This window comes from Gymnoscopelus braueri, assembly GCF_963280865.1.
Source record: "Gymnoscopelus braueri genome assembly, chromosome: 20".
Lineage (NCBI taxonomy): Eukaryota > Metazoa > Chordata > Actinopteri > Myctophiformes > Myctophidae > Gymnoscopelus > Gymnoscopelus braueri.
In genome coordinates this window covers 350,110-368,924 of record NC_137622.1, presented here as the reverse complement: position 1 = coordinate 368,924, position 18,815 = coordinate 350,110, and the positions used below count along the sequence as shown (strand labels likewise).

General features: G+C 43.9%; 1 protein-coding gene across 1 annotated transcript; it reads left to right on the top strand.

The window, feature by feature from the left end:
* Window positions 1–1,355: 1,355 nt before the first annotated feature.
* Window positions 1,356–18,474, top strand: fhdc2 (FH2 domain containing 2). Its single transcript, XM_080415897.1, has 13 exons — window positions 1,356–1,502; window positions 4,088–4,561; window positions 5,012–5,197; window positions 5,560–5,621; window positions 7,912–8,014; window positions 8,945–9,030; window positions 10,302–10,402; window positions 11,247–11,317; window positions 12,186–12,293; window positions 12,904–12,974; window positions 14,409–14,526; window positions 15,423–15,584; window positions 15,675–18,474. The coding sequence occupies exons 2-13, from the start codon at window positions 4,247–4,249 to the stop codon at window positions 17,664–17,666; spliced, it is 3,375 nt and encodes a 1,124-aa protein (XP_080272023.1). The 5' UTR covers window positions 1,356–1,502; window positions 4,088–4,246; the 3' UTR covers window positions 17,667–18,474.
* The last annotated feature ends 341 nt before the right edge of the window (window positions 18,475–18,815 follow it).

Sequence of the window (18,815 nt, the reverse complement as noted above, 5' to 3'; positions counted from 1 at the left end):
GCTAGCCTACTTAGTAGTTTTACGGCAACATACTATTCACTTTCACTAATTTGTGAAGATTTCTTTTTACTTTTGCTCTTTTAGATTTGGGCTAAATGTAAAAGAGCAAAAGTGACATTTGTAAAGCTTTTGGCTACATTCCACTTTCCCCTTTCTTCTATCACATGCATGTTCTGTTTGTTTCTTTCTCTCAGAGACACTTCAGCCAATTTTGTTTATTTCTATAATAGAAGGACTTAAATAATTTCAGATAATTACATTCTGATTTATTTGCATTGCATGAAGTAACTCATTATTAAGTCTTTTCACTGGATACTTTCTTACTTTTACTCAAGTAATTATTTGGATGACTAGCCTACTTTTACTTGAGTCATTAATAATTGAAAGTAATATGCTACTCTTACTTGAGTAGTTTTTAGTTATTCTACCCAAGATTTTCAACACAACATAATTTTCAACACAACAAAACATGCATTTCTAGCCCAACGTGTATGAAGACTAGAAGTAAGACTAGAAGTAAATAAAAAGTTGCCAAAGATTGTTGAAGAGAGTAGTAGTACCGATATATTATAACTCTATGATCAGTACCAAGTGGTGGAAAGTAACTAAGTACATGTAAATCAAGTACTGTACCATAAGTACAAGCTGAGGAATTTGCACTTTACTGTATAAGTATTTTACATTTTTCAGTACTTTTACTTCTACTCCACTACATCTCAGAGGCAAATTGTACTTTTTACTCCACTACAAAAATGCTAAAACAAGCTCACAAAGGGTCACAAAGCAACACATTGTGAGTTGTAGATCTACTATTTTCAAAAGATTTTGATTACTTTTATTTTTTAATGGGATATTCTGCATAATGAGTACTTTAAGTAATTTTTTATGCCAATACTTTTGTACTTAGTTTTACTCAAGTACATTTTGAGTAAAAAAAAACAGAGTACATTGCAGTATTGATTGATTGATTGAATACTTGTTTTTTTTACAATTTGAAAAAAAAAGCACAGAATGTACAGTTTAATTACTTTAATATAACAATACTAAAAGCATTGAACCCAAGAAAGCACTATGGCTTGTTTCCATTGGAATGGGGTCCTGTGTATTCAATTCATAGGAACATATTGATACTTTTACTTAAGTAAAAAATCTGAGTACTTTTTCCACCACTGATGATCAGTACCTGCAAATGCCATTCCCACCATCAATCCATCCACCAGCAGCATACATGGGAAAACTGGGAGGATACTTGTCTGATCTGGCCGCGGGAACGCGCCTGCCTGCGTGCGCGTTCCTGGAAAGCTTTGGAAAGTTTCCCTAGAGTTGAGTTTAGTTCAGACTCAGAGACAGATCGGAGCGATCGGACAGGATCTCAGCGCTACATTACATTACCTGGAGTTTATATAGTTTAGTATTTGTAGAGTGAAATGCTGTAGTTGTACATCTCTGCTGGATATTTGTGGAGATAACTCACTGTGGAAGTGGATCTGTAGGCTACTACTGTAAGTATGATCGTGGAATTGTTTGGTTTGGATTGTGGCAAATAAATTACAATAGTCAAAATATTGCTAAAGTAAGTGTCAAGTCGTTTGTAAATGTAAACTAAAGATGGAAAAATCGCTTTGTGAGGAAAAGTTTGACTGAAACCACAAATAAGCATAGCTTTACTGACTGGTTTGGATCGTTAATTAATTAACATCAAAACCTGTGACAGGTTTTGTGAATCTTATTATTATTATAGTCTATAGATCTACTAGGGACTCGTTATTCCACTTAACATCTTTGAAAAATTAAGAATTATAACTTTTTAATAAGTACCATTGGACCGCATTGAACTCAATGAACGGTGGCTGTCCAGATACATTTTTGATGGTTTTCGTTGCACAGTCCTGCAGTGGTGTAAAGTAACTAAGTACATTTACTCAAGTACTGTACTTAAGTACAATTTGAGGTACTTTTACTTTACTGGAGTATTTCTCAGTTTTCAGTACTTTTAGGCTACTTGTAATCTCAGAGCACTTTTACTCCACTACAATTATTTGAAAACTTAAGTTACTAGTTACTTTGTAGATTTTTATTTTTATTACAAAAAACATACATTAACTACCTCAGCCCTATACATTTCGTCCATTTGAAAATAGCAGATCTACAAGCTCACAACGCATCACATCGACTTGTAGATCTGCTATTTTTGAAAGATTTTTATGCATTTTTTAAAACTTGTGAAATGGGACATTCTGCATAATGAGCACTTTATACTTTTGATACTTTAAATACATGTTGATACCAATACTTTTGTACTTTTACTTAAGTAAATTTAGAATTCTGGAGTATTTCTACATTGCAGTATTGATACTTTTTGTTTTGAAGTAAAACTTTTTTGTATTTTTTCCACCACTGGTCCAGATACATTTTTGATGGTTTTCATGTCATGTGGTGGTTGGCCACCCACTGGAACAATTTGGCAATCAATTATGATCAATACTGCTCTTCTAGACACGTTATTATGGAGTTCTGGGCTAAATCTACAACCTATGTTAATGATTAGAGCAGGGGTCTTCAACAGGGGGTCCGGGACCCCTAGGGGGTCCTCAGAGCTAGTATAGGGGGTCCGCCAAATCTTTGTGTGATAGGATTTTTTTTTTTACATTAACCACTTGAACCCTATATAGAATTCCTTTTCTGAGGGGGGAACATTAGCCGAAAATAGCCGATCTACAAGCTCTCAACGCCTCGCAGCTGAGAGCTTGTAGATCGGCTATTTTTGGCAAAGAAGCTATAGGTGTAGAGGGGAAAAAAGAGCAGACTAAGTAAAAAATCACCTTTTAATCTGAAACACAATTTTATCCAATATAGAGTAGGGGGTCCCTGCTTCATCTCTCTCTCAGCTAGGGGGTCCCTGGCCTGAAAACGTTGAAGACCCCTGGATTAGAGGCTTTCCTTTAGAAGCAGACACTATGAGTCATTCGTAATTGCATCGACTAATCCTTCCCAAAACTTGCTGGTGCAAGTGTGTACAATATGCTCTCAGATTTGTTTTGTTTTTTTTTGATCAGAGGTGACTGACCTCCCTCAAGGACAAAACAATAGACATTTTCTTTTCACAGCAGACATTTTGATTTGTCATAAACACTGCTGATAATAGCCTAATAACATAACTTCTCTGGGTTTCATTTAGGTGTTACTGTGCACCAGTGTGGGCAACTCCTGTACAGTTGACTTCATGCTGGCACACAGAAACACAGATTTTCTGGCACATAAACACCTAAATGAGGTGTTCATCTGTGCCAGAGTGAAGTTAAATGTTCATTTACTGTAGGTCCTAAATGAAATAGATCTCCAACAGTTGGAGAAAACAGCCCCAATGACATTAGTTGGAGTCCAACTAATTTTCACTCTTTCATGGCCATTGGCCAGAATGTGTGCTGTGACAAAGTACTTCAAATAATATCCAGGATTTTTATGCAGCAAAACCTGTAGCCCCCTTCTTAGTCTTGTGGTTACCTGTGCCCCATTGCTTCAGGTAGGTGTGTGTGTGTGTGTGTGTGTGTGTGTGTGTGTGTGTGTGTGTGTGTGTGTGTGTGTGTGTGTGTGTGTGTGTGTGTGTGTGTGTGTGTGTGTGTGTGTGTGTGTGTGTGTGTGTGTGTGTGTGTGTGTGTGTGTGTGTGTGTGTGTGTGTGTGTGTGCGCACACATGCAGTGATGTGAAACTGAACAGGATGGAACAAGCTGTTCAAACAGCCAATGAAGGAGGGAGAGGGTTCATCTCACAGCTAGTACTTTCCCAAAAACGCCTTGAACTTCCACTGAAAGTTGAACCCGAGGTTACCAATGTTCAGCTCCAACTGGCTGCTGAAGCCACGCTAATGAAAGGACTTACAGGCCAGGTGTCACAATTAGCTCGCTGGCTAATTATGGAATATTTAGCTGAGGTCATCACCTTTTTAGCTGAAAGAAACCCGCCCGAGAGTCCAAAATATCACCTACAGTCTCACATGGTTACAACAAGAAACTCCAAGATGTTTGTTTGTGTTCAATAATGTGGTCTGAGGTAACATTTTTCTTTGTGTGTGTTTTTTCCCCTCTAGACTGGAGCCAGAGCGATTGATTGACCTTTGAACTGGATCCCACTGCATGGTAGAGAGGGCATCCTTGGCTGAGCAGAAACTGTTGGCACACAGGGATTAGCCTCCATGCCTCCATGCCACAGTTCTAAAGCCCACTAGCCACCCTTCCCGACCCCCTCTATGCTTATCAACCTGAGCGTGTCCGGTAAGGAGCTGTCCCGCGCCTTTCATGGAACGCCGCCTGCCGTCGACCCTCCTCCCGCTTTCCCCGCCGCTGTGGAAGTGACTGCCATGGATATGCCGCCCGCCCCGGCCGAAACCACCAGCCCCCCGCCACCTCCCCTGGCGCCTCCTCCGCCGCCTCCACCGCCCCCTCCTCCACCCCTGCCCCCTCCGTCGTCGCCGTCGTCACCGTCCTCCCCTTTCGACCGCGCGGACATCGCCCGGCGGAGCCGGCTGAGGAAGCTGAACTGGGAGCGGATCCCCAAAGAGAAGGTACCCCCCTTCTTGCCACCTTCTCTCTCGATGGATGCTAGCGACTGACCATAGATATGGCCACTAGGACACTATGCAGACTTTATCTTGGTCACTTGTTCTCATATATTTTGTTTCTTAGGTTTGGTTTTCCTTGACCCCAAAAGTCAAGAATGCAATTTAGATAGCATGTTATTTAGACAGATGCCAGGCTCATTGTTTACCTGGTATCCTATATTCAATTCAATCTTTATTTCAGACCCAGGGAGATATCACTATAGTTTCGATGTACAGATTGTTATTCAGATAGCATGTTGTTTTTAGACAGATGTTGGTTCATGGTTTACCTGGTATCCTAGTTTTCTTGAGGCACTACAGGCTCCCACTGCATTCTATGTGTTTATTTACCGTGCTTATTGTAAGTCTCTGTATAAAGCGTCTTATAAATGCCTAAATTGTGTAAACTATAAGGTGGAGGGGAGAAAGAGCGTGTGGAGTGGAGCGGCGACGGGGGAGGACGAGTTCCCCATCGACCTGCACTCTCTGGACGAGCTGTTTGGCCAGCAGGACACCAGGCCTGCGGACGGCTCCGGCAGTCTGAGACGGCGCTCCGTCCTGCTGCGCTGCGGCTCCCCCCAGGAGAGCACCGCGGATCAGGTCAGAGGGCGCACCGCATGGCACCACACAGTGCTTTGTCTCATTTTGGGACCTTTAGATGTGGTTGTAAAACGTAGACTCTATTGTCCTATTGCAGTGGTTCTCAAGGACCCACAAATTGATATGTATTTGGCCACAGGCCCCCATTTGAAGATATTTTCTGTACAGGACCCCCATAAGAGAAGATGTGTGTTGTTAAGAATTGTGAAAATCTTCCACAATTTTTCAAGATAAAAAGAAGAAAAAAAAAGACCCCCTTGAACCCCTTGAAGGAGCCGTGGGGGTCCCATTTTGAGAACCACTGTCCTAATGATCAAAGCGTTTGACTTGTTTGTGTCTTTTTTTTTGTTTTGTTCTCACAGATCTGCCTCTTGGACGCCAAGCGCAGTATGAACGTCGGGATATTCCTGCGTCAGTTCAAAACGTAAGCCTCTTGACGGACTATCTGTTACACTGTGTGTGATTCCGTGTCTCTTGGACAAAGTAATTGCGACCATATGGACCTTTTTTAGTTTGCCCTTGCTGGAGGTCATATGCATCAATCAAGCGTGCCATTAGTTTTAAGAGCAGGAAACAGAAGTGTGTAGAACTGTGCCCAGGGGAACGACACTTCACACTTGAGACGGACACTAGAGTACGGCTTCTGTCAACGAGGTGTGTGAGTGAGTGTCAAGTGTGAAGGAACCATTAAGCGATGGGTGTCTGATGTTTGCGATGTTCGGGGCCGAGCGGGGGGAGACAGGTGGAGGGAGTTTTCACCCACAGCTGTGAGGCTGGGGGTCTTGAAAGAAGGGTTGACGGGTGAGGGGCAGCGTTAGGCTGTAGAGTAGACGGTCACCCCTAGGGTCAGAGTTGTCACCTGCTGACAGTCTTGTGTAAAAGCTGACTCCCCGTGGAGAGAGACCCTGCTGGAGACTTGTCATATTCATCCCTCCTCTCACTGGCTTTAGGATGTTTGCCTGGTTCAAACAGGGTTTCGCTTTCTCATTAATGAGTGGCTAAGTAATCAGGAAATCAGGCACTTTCTGAAGCACTTAAGCCCTATTTTAGACTTTGGTTGTTCGGAAATAGCCGGTCTACAAGCTCACAGCACGTTGCATTACAAACGTGCTGTGAAAACTTTTATATAAATATGACTGATGTTGACTTTGTAGATAATATATGCATTTATAATCTGAAAGAGAGAATCAGGGCAAAGCCCTGTGCAGAGCTGGTATGTTGTCGTGTCTGCTTGTGTACACCAGAGTTGGTGGAGGTGGTTCAATTGTGCGCATCCTAATTGAAGAGCGGGCCTCTCTAAACTAGATTTGTCAAGACTTGTAAGAAGTAAAGCCATTATGTGAGATGAGCTGCTTCTATACACAAAACACTGGTCCTGTCAGGAGCGTATTTGCCTTGTGTCTGTGTGACCAGCACAGAGACCGCCCCACTTCTGAAATAAGGGTGCAGCTTCAACAAAGTACTTTTTTTTTTACCCCCCCCCTCCTCTTATTTTGCCAGACACCATGTTCTCCCTTCTGTTTCCTACCTTCTCATTACTGTCATTTTTCTGCTATGGGCAGTTATTGAAATCAGTATCTTGTTTTTACACGGAAAGGACAAAAGAAAACCACAGCTCTCTTTGAGTGCCTTTGAAAATGAAAGAACAGAGTTACTCATTCTTACTGCACTTTTGATGTCGATCCCTTCAGAGTTAACATTAGAATAGTGAGGTGTGTGTGTGTGTGTGTGTGTGTGTGTGTGTGTGTGTGTGTGTGGGTGTGGGTGGGTTACAGAATAAAGGAAACTTACTGTAACACACAAAGTGGGGTATGACTACCTAAGACAGGCTGAGTGATTAGGCTGAGGGGAGAGGGTAGGAAGTGTGTGTGTGTGTGTGTGTTGGGCTGGCATGGTGGACAGATGTGTCACCAGGAAGAAGTAAGACAGACAGACTGACAGAGTTCAAACGTTCAGGGCCAGCTCTCATGTCTGTCCTCTCCAATGACACCTTGACATCCAGGAAGTGTGTGTGTGTGTGTCGGGTGCCTGTGCTTATTTGTTCAGTACAGACGCCACTGTGAGTCGCCAGTGTGGCGTCAAAACTCCCTCTACCCTAACAGTCAAGATTGATAAGGTGTGTGTATGTGTACGTTTGTTAGTTGAACAAAGTCAATGCTGCTCACCTCGTTGAGCACCTTGCTCCCTTGTTACAGCTTTTGGTAGAACCTTGGCTTGTATTGCTACCTTGACATGAAATGACCCATAATCTTCATCCGTTCACAATTAGCACATGAATGAATACAAACAAAGTGGATCCTCCCCATTTAAACATAAAAAATGGAACTGATATGCAATTTGTTTCACCTATTTCGCCTGTTGGTGGCATTGTCGGTGACTATACATTTTTGTTGGGCTATATTAAAGATTAATCCATAAATGTAATTATTTTTTAGAAGTAGTGTAAATAGCAGATCAATAAGCTTACAGCGGGTCCCATCGCGGTGCATTGTGAGCTTTTAGATCGGCTGTTTTCACAGTTTTTGAAATAGCGCTTCATGATGTATTTGTGTACGTTTGGGTCCTGGGAACACACCCAATTTCTCTTTTGGGTCTTGAGCTGAAAGGTTTTGGGAACCCCTCTGTTCTACAGTCATTGATGCTTTCCAGCTCCAGCCTCATTGCGTGTTTAAAGGCGATGTCATCATGCTAAAGATGGGCGTGTTTTTCCACAGCGCTGCTAAGGAGATAGTGGAGGACATCAGGCAGGGGGCCAGTGAGCGCTACGGGGCCGAGAAGCTCGCAGAACTCTGCAAAATGCTGCCTGACGTGGAGGAGGTAAAGGCTGCTTTATGTCTGTTCTGGCAACCAGTGGTGGACACTTGTAATTAAGTACATTTACTTCAGTACTGTACTTGAGTACATTTTACATCTGTACTTTACTTGAGAGTTCCTATTTTTTGATACTTTCACTCCACTACATTTCAAAGACAAATATTGTACTTTCGACTCGACTACATTTCTAGGAAGGAAAACAGTGCAATAAGAATGAACCACCAGCACCCTATTTCAAATATAATGAAAATAGTTGATCTGCGAGCTCACAAGCTTGAGGTTGTAGATCTGCTATTTTCACTATAATTGACATTTTTTTAAAAATATTCTGGAAAATGTTTCAATGTTTCAATTTCTAAAAGCATGTACTTTTGAACACTTAAGTATATTTAAAAGCTAGTGCTCCAGTACTATAACTCTAAGTACAAATTTGACAGATCAACTTGAGTGAATATTTGCCCAGGAGTGCTATCTATACTTTGACTCAAGTAACTGCGGGGGTTGAGTGCTCTGTCCAGCACTGCTGGCAACGCCCTTCATTACAGCAACAACACTGACCAAACCCCCACCAACACCATCGCCGTCATCTGGTCCCCATTAACATGATCAAGAGTTTACCATTACGCCATCCCGCCTTATGTGGAGTGTTTCCTGACGAGGGACTTTGGTGAACGATATTATAAGTGACTGCTAACGACATGTTGGGGTTTGGGGTATTTCTTCTACGCTGCGTTCCAGATGTTTGCTTATTGTCTGGTGTGTGTGTGTGTGTGTGTGTGTGTGTGTGTGTGTGTGTGTGTGTGTGTGTGTGTGTGTGTGTGTGTGTGTGTGTGTGTGTGTGTGTGTGTGTGTGTGTGTGTGTGTGTGTGTGTGTGTGTGTGTGTGTGTGTGTGTGTGTGTGTGTGTGTGTGTGTGTGTGTGTGTGTGTGTCAGGAGTCCCGTCTCAGGAGGTTCAAGGGGCAACGTGGAAGTCTGGGAGAGCCCGACCTCTTCATGCTGCTGCTAGTGGAGGTCCCCAGGTACGTTTCAACCAGGTCACTATAGAGCAGTGGTTCCCAAACGATGGTTTTGGGACCATTTTGACTGAGCTAGAGAACTTTTTCAAAATGCAGCCATTTTACTTTCCCCAAATGATGTACCAGGTCTAGTTTTATTTTATTTTATATATTGGCCGAATCGGCTTCATTTAGATTTTGTGATTGTACTTGTTCTGCTTTCTCGCTCATGGAGCAGAGAATCAACAGATAAAGATGATCAACATTATTTGGACTTAAAGGGATAGTTCAGGAGTTCCTATCGATTACTCACCCCATGGAGACTTGAATTCATGGTTATTTTTTAGCTTTTGTCGCATTCCTAAGCCAATAATTTGATGACAATCGGACCGGTAGGCAGTGGTTCCAGTAGGAGACACAAAGGAGACTCTTTGTGTCTCCTACCGGAACCGCTGCCGGTCATCAAATTATTGGCTTAGGAATGCGACAAAAAGGAAAAAATATCCATGAATCTACAAGCTCACAGCGCGTCGCGATGTGACACGTTTTGAGCTTGTAGATCTGCTATTTTCACTTTGGGTCACGGGGGATCAAATTTCTCTTTTGGGGCTCGAGCTAAAAAGTTTGGGAACCACTGTCCTAGGGCTCAGATGGCCTCATTAATTGAGTCCACAAATGCTGCTTGACCTGTTCTTCATACTCTACCGGTACAGCCTAACTTAATTATAGCTTTGGTTGATCTATAATTTTTTGGGAAGTTGTTGAAAACCCTACTTATCTTTCTGCTACTGTACATGCACACATGCACAGTAAATCCTCAGCTAATTTATCCATTTGTACGCTCAGATTTTAAGATGCAATCCAGAACTTATTTCAATCTTTATTTACAATAAAATACAATATAACTAGTACATCTGCAGTGGCTGGAGGTGGTCTCTCTACTCTGCTATTGAGACATTTAGACCCTGGTGTCAGTGTAGGACAATGACAAGTAGCCCTGTAACGCTGATAAGCCAAGGACATTTTGGGATTGTAGCTTTAAATGAACATGAGGATTTTGATGTGTACTCCTTTAACACACACACACACACACACACACACACACACACACACACACACACACACACACACACACACACACACACACACACACACACACACACACTAAACTAAAGGCCCATTCCTTGCCTTTTCGCTTCATTCTCACTTGTGTTTTTGTTAGAGATGATTTGATCACACTCACGTTTTTCTCTCTTTCTCTCGCTCTCTCTCTCTCTCCTCCTCTCTACGTTTAGTTTTCGTCTGCGCCTGGATGCCATGATCCTGCAGCAGGAGTTTGACCCCGCTGTGACCTCTCTGTGTGTGGCGGCCAGATGTCTGAGGGAGGCGGCCAGAGGTAAAGTAACAGCAGGGGGCGCTATATGCAAATATGACACCTGTATGACTCAACCATTTCCCCTATTTAACCACTTATGACCTATATAATGACAAATGCTCCACACATTGTGAGCTTATAGATCTGCTATATTTGGGAAACGAAAAAAACTTGTTGAAAAGATTTTGAGTTTGCCTGTAATGATATGCCCAAAATAGGGACGCCAGCGTTATGTGGTTAAGTGCTCTTATTTGCATTTATTCTCGGTGTTTACGTGTGAAGCCAGAATGTAAATAGAAGATGAGTTGCTGCGTATATTGTCCGTAGAAGGTAATATTGGACTCTGCTGCTCACAGTAATAACTTCCATGCACAAGATAACTTCACTTCTGTACATTCTGTACATGCCACTGAAAATCATAAAGTTTCTGTTTTGGTACTACTTGATCTCAGTGCTGCCCTCGACACAGTAGACCACACCATTCTTTTTTTGTCGACTTGAACACTGCTTAGGCCTTAAAGGCATTGCTCTAAACTAGTCATCTTATCTCACAGGAAGGTCTTTTTCTGTTTCTATTGGCAACATTGAATCACATAAATAAGGCATTTCATATGGAGTCCCTCAACGGTCGATTACTGGTCAGTCTGTAATCTCTGTATATGCTTCCACTCAGGTCCATTATTCAACAATATAACGTTTCCTATCAATCCTATTCTGATGTTGCACAGTCTGTTTCTGCTACTACCTTAGTCCAGTGAATGACCTCATCCAAAATTGTGCTCATCTAGTGTCTTTGACGTCAGCCATGTATGTAGGTCATTCAATGTTTGCACAAAAACACTGATATTATTGAACCTCCTCCTAGAACTGCTGAGCTGTCCAGAGTTACACTCCATCCTCCGTTTGGTGCTGAAGGCAGGCAACTATATGAATGCTGTGAGTATGCCTCTAATTCTTTGGTTTTATTTCTCCTAATTTAGTTATGACAATTCCCAATTTCCCTTTGTACTGTAGTCCCTTGTCGCTGCTGACCACTACTGGGGTGGTTCATTAGGGAGGGTGTAGATCACTGTTTCTCAACATAGGGCCCGGGGTCCACCAGGGGTTCAAATCTATTTGTAGAGTAGATTGTGCTATTTTTTTATTTTTATCAAATGAGGGTCCTTGGCCCAATGCATATCAAACTGGGGGTCCTTGAAAGGAAAAAAAAGTAGAGAATCCCTGTTGCAGACAACCACATGTCTCCTCCATTCCAAAACATGTGACGTCATCAGTCCGTTCCTTTTCACCTGCCAGTGAGGAGGAGGAGTTTCACTGGAAGGCCGTAATGCATATAGAGGAACACTCTATTCCTCCTGGTTCCGCACCCCGCTGAACAGGCACCCTGAACAACCTGTAGGAGTTGCTAGTGCAGGGACAGAGGTCGCCCTCCCCGCCCGGCTTCCCTCCCTCTACCACGGCCAATTCTGTTCGTTGGAGTGCCCGGCCGAGCTGGAGGCACCGCAGAGGATTTGCGCCCCTAATCTCCATGGTGATGGGCAGGAACTTTACCCCTGTGCCACCCCAGCGCCCCAGTTTGCCTCTTCATTATGTCACCTTTCTTTTCCTCAGTCCAACTCTTAAGGGATAAAAGGAGAAACGGGTTCTTTATTTGCGCACAATGACCCGTGGCGTGCAGGAGACCGGGTGTGTGTTCAAGAGCGTCACTCCAAGACCATGCACCTGGGTTTCGTAACGCTGTTTGTTCAACCGCGTCATAATGTTGTGAGACGGTAAGAGTCTGACCTTGTGCTTCACCTCGCAGGGTGGATACTCAGGCAACGCCGCCGGGTTCCGAATCAACTCGCTGCTCAAGCTGGCTGACACCAAGGCCAACAAGCCTGGCATGAACCTGCTGCATTTTGTGGCCATGGTAAGAACTTTGGTTGGGAGAAGAAGACGTGCAGTAACGCTGAGCAGGTGCTGCATGAAAGAAACGATATAACCCCCCCCCCCCCCACACACACACACACACACACACACACACACACACACACACACACACACACACACACACACACACACACACACACACACACACACACACACACACACACACACACAAAGGGACAGACAAAGGAAGAGCATTATTCATTTGCTAAAATGGCTTTTGTTAACATAAATACATTGAAGATGAAGCTTAGGGAGCTATTAGTTTCACCTCCCTTTCCAAATATATATTTAGGAAAAGCTGCTATTTATCTGTACCCCACCCGTTGTTTTATTTCAACAATGCATTGTATTTATTTTTTACAGAATTTCTTTTTGTTAGAACCCAGGCCTCCAGAGCGTAAAGACTATGCATTCAGTTTTAGTTTTCAATACAGTTTATATTGTGCCAAATGAAGTGGGTTTTTTTGTTCAGAGAAGAGTAGCCACACTGTCCCACAGTCCAAATGATTCCCATCAGCAGCATCAGAAAATGACTTGCTTGCTTCTTTTGAAACAATAGCTGGAATAATCATTTGTCTTGTTCTCCGCAGGAAGCTGTGAAACGGGACCAGAGCTTGCTGTCCTTCCCCAGCCAACTGGGGCACGTTGGCTCCGCCTCCAGGTCAGTCTTTTCCCAAAACATGGATCTGATCAATGCAGCGTTTTGTGATGGAGGCTGGAGGAACATGCATGAATTACCCCAATGTTTCTCAATGTCTGGTCTGGGGGCCTACCAGGGTTCCAAACTAGGGCTGCACGATATTAGGAAAACAGGCGATATGCGATGACATTGTTGAATGTTGTGATGACAGTATGACTCGTGATAAGTAAGCAAATACTGAAGAATACCGTTTTAATGACTCTCTGCCATTGGTTTGCTGCTTACACAGAATCCAGACAATGATTAGCCTACTGTATGCACACACTGAAAAAAAAGAAGAAAAAGGCGTGGATTATTTCCATTTCAACAAAATGGTTTTACTGAAAACATTGCACCTGTCTACTACAACTGCAATGAATATATACCACCAATTTAGCCATACAGTCCTTTATACCTGGATTGTTGTATTGAATAATGAATAAAAACCTGAAAACAAGATAAAACATTTCTTTTGCGATATGTAAAAGTCTTTTGTTGATATTGCGATGCCGATAAATGTTCGATATGTTGTGCAGCCGTAGTTCAAACGGTACCTTGCGCGTCTGTAACTCACAGTGCACAAATTCAACCATTTTCATCTCTAGGACCCTAATCTACACTGTAAAATTATCTGCGTTCATTCAACTCTGAGAGTGTACAAATGTGGTTCCATTTGTACTCTCAAAGTTACAGACCCATAAGGGTCTGTTTGGACCCCCTGGTGGTCCCCGGACCCGACGTTGAGAACCAGTGCATTACTCAATAACGTCAGTACACTCCAGCTGACTGCTAAAACACAACATTACAACGTAGCTCTGTTGAATTTCTCTATCAGTGCTTTATGTCCAGCTGTTAGCAATAGGAATCTGGCTGCATGAAAGTGGGTCATGACTGCATTGATAATCTGAGCCAGTATTCTATCTCTGCTGGAGAGTTGGCATGCTGTTTCTATTACCTTTCTTCTATGCTCTAGAAATCAGAACAGAGTGCTAAAACTGCGAACTGTGTTAACTTTGCCGACGTTTGCTTTCTGCACATAAAACCCCCAAAGATGTATAGAAATGCTAATAGAACTAAGAACTAAATATCGCCACTGTCGGGCAGAAACCTTTTATTTCCTTTACTTTTTCAAACTTTAATGCCCTACTTTGCCATGCTACATACTACAGTGTTGCTGTACTATGACATCGCCACGCGTTGTGAGCTTTTGGATCGGCTATTTTGGAAAGTTTTTTTTAAGTTAAAGTGGTTAAGTGTTATTTATAAATAAAGGATTAACAAGAGCTTGTGACTAAATAACTACATTTGACCCATTGGAACTTTTTTTTCCTGAAAAGTAACTGTTTTGAACATACAAGGTTTCCACCTGACAGCGACGATATTGTATGAATATGTGTCCATTGTTGTTCTCCCCAGATTGTGTGAAGAGTCTGTGTTGGAGGACCTGTCTAGGTTACAGAGCAGACTGCTGGCCCTCAGTGTCAACACCCAGACGGATGCAGAGATCCAGCGACTGACATTGCCCTTCCTGGAGGTATGATAAACACACACCGTCTACTGACCCACAACTAGACCTGTCACAATTATTGCATAATTGCCTAATCGCGATTAGGTGAGATAATGGCAGTTATTTTGCATAATCGTCATAATCGTTTCCATGTTGAAATATGTTACGTACATATACATTTTCAAACATTTAAAAAAGTAGTGGAAATGGCAGATCTACAAGCTCACAACGCGTCACATTGTGACACATTGTGACACATTGTGAGCTTGGAGATTGGCTATATCCACTAATATGCTGTTTGGACCCTCACAAGTCCATCGTTATATTATCAGAGTTTAATTAACATTGCAGGATTTGCAGTGTTGTAAGTCTGCAGTTTACAGTTTGGTTCACCAGGAACATTTTTACTGCCTGTCTTCTGTTCTGCCAATTGTGTTCAGCTGGTGTTCCAGGTCCCCCTACTTCCTGAGTAGACAGCTAGTATGATAAGGAAATCAGCTTCCTGGGAGGATGGAAAACCAGAAGTACTCTGGTCTCCCATGACCAGAGTTTAGAATTTCAATTCAATTACATTTTATTACAGTGTCAAATAAAAACAAGTTGTCTCAAGACACTTTACATATTTAGCAGAGACCCGACATTGTCCCACCCTGAGCAAGCATTTTTGCGACAGTGGCACAAAAAAACACATAACTGGAAGAAACGTCAGGCAGACCCAGGCTCTAGGGTCGATCTGCCTTGACCGTGTCCGAGGGGAAAGAGCGAGGGAGAGAGACGGAGAGTAGAAGAGACCGAAAATTTTAGAGTGGGAGGGAGAGATGGGGGAGAGAGACAAGCAATAGCAAAAATAGCAGCAACAATCACTAAAATCACTGCTATGCTAAGAATTGGATCAATCCTTTGTGATTTCCTTTTGTGTTCAGATGGCAGAAGAGCGGCTGAAGGAGGCAGAAGATGAAGTGGAGGGCATGAGGATGTCCAGTCAGGCTCTGGTAGAGTTCTTCTGCGAGGACGACACCTTCAAACTGGAGGAGGCTTGTCGGGTCTTCCATTCTTTTTGCCACCGTTTCCAAAGAGCTGTCCAGGTCAGACCCATAGATGGATGCACATGTCTGATTTAAAGTTAGAGATTGTCCTGAGGCACATAATCAACTGATGCCCTTCCTTTTCTACAGGAGAACGCAGAGCGGGAGCTGAAGGAACAGAAACGGATCGAGCGTGAGCGTGAGATCGGGGAGAAGCGTCGCTCTGTGGCCGTGTGTACGGGACTGGAGCTGGGCCTGGGCCTGGGCCTGGGCCTGAGGCCGGCCAGGGAGCCTCGAGGCGACGAGAGCCAGGATGACCTGGAGAGACTACTAGAGAGGAACTTGAGCCACACCTGGAGCCGACGGAGCCTGAGGAGCTCTGAGCACCGCAGGCACTCCCATCACCTCATAAACTACACCGCCCACCTGCAGAATTCATCCACCCTTAGGAACTTCCCAGAGCTGGGCAGCAGTCCCACATCAACCAATGACAATGTTCTTGACCATCACACTGCTCCTGGGATTTGTAGTTCCCCATTGAGCAAGAGGGAAGCTGATAGCAGGACACAGACCAATCATTACCATGCAGAAGGCCAGAATGTGGAAGCAGTACAAGCCTCACATATTGCTAAAGTTAGTCCATCTCAGCATGGGCTTTGCTTCAAGGTCACACAACAGAGGCTTGACATCATTTCTTATGTTTCGCAAAGCCTGTGTGAAGTGGCTACTACGCAAACACACAGACCTAAATATGAAGTGACTCAAATCCCACACACACCGAGTACTGTAATGACCACTGAATCTTCATCCAGTTCTTGTACCAGCACTGTATCTGTTGCCACTACTACCCTGAGTGTTAAAAGCCAGGACTCTGCTCTCAGACACAGATTTGGCCAGCCTGTATCAGACACTACTCGCCGGCCACAGACTAAGTCCAAAGACACTTCAGTTAACGAGTCTGCACCAAACTCTGTTCATATCACAGCAATACTCTCTCATTGTGATACCAGGGCTGTGTCTTCAGCTTGCCAGTCCTCAGAGAGTCGGTCTGAATCCTTCATGGTCACAGATGGTCCAGCTGGTACACATACGCAGCCAGAGGAGAAAGAGGAACCAAGCCAGCCTGCTGCTAAACCTAGCGCTCTCCAATTGAGCCTTATGCCTGAAGGAGGGCTAACAAGGCAGACAGACATGCAATCGGCCTGCACACCCGTGGAGAACTGGACGCCTTCCAGTCTACCAGAGCTGAGCCCACAGCGAGCGCAGGAGTACCCCGACCTTCCAAATGCAGAGAGGGAGAAAGACATGTCTTATACTCGTGTGGGTGAGACGCTGGAGTGCCACACTCTGGTGAAAGGCCTACGATCATACGATACCTTGTCACACCAGACATCTCCACTACCACGACCCGCACCTAGCCTCTGCTCCAAGTGGAGGAAAGAGAGGGACGCTGACTTGAGAGAGGGGGCGGTCTCAACGTCTCCAACACCTAAGGGGGATTCTCGGACCACCAAGACACCCGTGCGTAGTGGAGTAGGAGCCAAGAGAGGTCTTGTTTCACGCACGGGACCTTCCAGTAGTACAGGCATTCCTAGGGTGCGCTCCAAAACGGAGCCCACAAACAAAATCCAAGCCCCACCTGACCCACCCGTCACACCCCGCCCCACCCGCCTGGCTGCTCCTCGCAGCATATCCATGCGCTCCTCTCCCATCATGCGGCCCGCTGGCGTTCAGGCAGAGGTCAAACGAAGCAACAGTGCAAGGGAGAGGGCGCAGGCGGCGGGCGAGCTGCAGACTCCCGGAGAATCCACTCTGACCCGTAGGACTTCAGACAGAACAGTGCCAGGGAAAGTCCCGGGGAGTCCCCAGCCGTCCTTCATCCGAGGGAGCCCCCTCCGTGTGTCCAAACGAGTAGCCCCAAACTCTGAGTGTCAGGCCCCTTCCCAGCCTCGCGCTGCCCACAGTCCGTCCTCCGCCACAGCCAAGACCATCCGCACAGCCGTCATATCTGCAGCCCGTAGCAAAGCCGCCAAGACAGCAAGCACAGAGGCCCCCACTGCTGGCTCCAAAATACCCGGTGCTACACTTATTCCTGGGCCCAAAATGCCTCGCTCCACCCCAGCTTCAGCCCTCTGGAGGTGATGGAACTTTATAGGTCAGTTTTCCAGTTTGTCCACACTTTGTTATGTGTTATCGAGCTTGTCTCTATGTGTATGCGGGTATTCATGAACTGTATCTCAATCTTTTTTTACTTGTATTGTTTTCAGTATGTGCTAGGGCATCATTCAGCTCTACTAAAGCCCTACATCAATGTTAAACTTTAATAAAATGTGCACATTGTCTTGAATACATGAGGTATCAATAGATAAAGAGCCACATTCAGAACAATGGGACAATTCCCCCCCATGCTACCTCCATGCACATCTAACAGTGTCCTGTGCAGGCTATAGGGCACTGCATAGAGACCTGTCATTCATCTGCTCTCAATATTAAAGCCTTTAGTACAGTATGTTAATCTATCAAAATGTTCCAAAAATGTGTGCTTGAGGTCTCATCAGTGTGTAACAACTGTAATTATTGAATTGTTTAATTTTCAGTGGCCTATAAAAAACAAAATCCTATTATTGTGTTTACAGTAGTACTGAATTGTCCAAAATAATGATTTAAAAAAAAAACTGTGGGCTGTTGCTGCAAGATTATTGTAAGCCTCACTTGGCCAGTAGCCCAACCTTCAACCGATACGATATTGAACTCATCATCCTTTATTATTCCGCGAGGTCTCATCGTTCTGATGCACTTTACAAAACTGAAGAAGAGACTGTGTGAAGAAGATTACTGACATTCTTCTGCTGTTGTCATGTTTGAAAAAAAACTAAACAAGAGAGAGAGAGATATTATAACTTAATTGAAAAGTATGGGTTGTTAATGTTTGTTACTGTGCATTTGTAAATAAGAGAAGATGAAATAAAGAATGTAATCAGAATAGTGGCCCGTGAGAAAATTGGTGTCCATGTCAAAGTGACAGTCCTATATATTCACAGCTGTGCTTCCTTTTGTATTTGGTGTGAAAGCCACAAGGTTTAAAGCCCCTGTTATATACCTCTCTTAACACACACACACTGCAGTGGGACGGTCACTTCAGAATTGTTTGTTTAGAGAGCCTTTATTTTCAAGTCCCGTCCACTTCCTCTGCCCTTCACCTCTGCTGTGTCTACTTAACCACTTAAGCCCTATATACTTCATCATACGCCAAACTGTAAAAATAGCAGACAAGCACATGGCGCGTCTCAA

Excerpts from the sequence above, each read along its gene's own strand:
- fhdc2 (XM_080415897.1), top strand. The coding sequence starts at position 4,247 with ATGCTTATCAACCTGAGCGTGTCCGGTAAGGAGCTGTCCCGCGCCTTT. Across the intron at positions 4,562-5,011 it reads AGCGGATCCCCAAAGAGAAG|GTGGAGGGGAGAAAGAGCGT; the intron begins GTACCCCCCTTC and ends GTAAACTATAAG. Across the intron at positions 11,318-12,185 it reads CAGGCAACTATATGAATGCT|GGTGGATACTCAGGCAACGC; the intron begins GTGAGTATGCCT and ends TTCACCTCGCAG.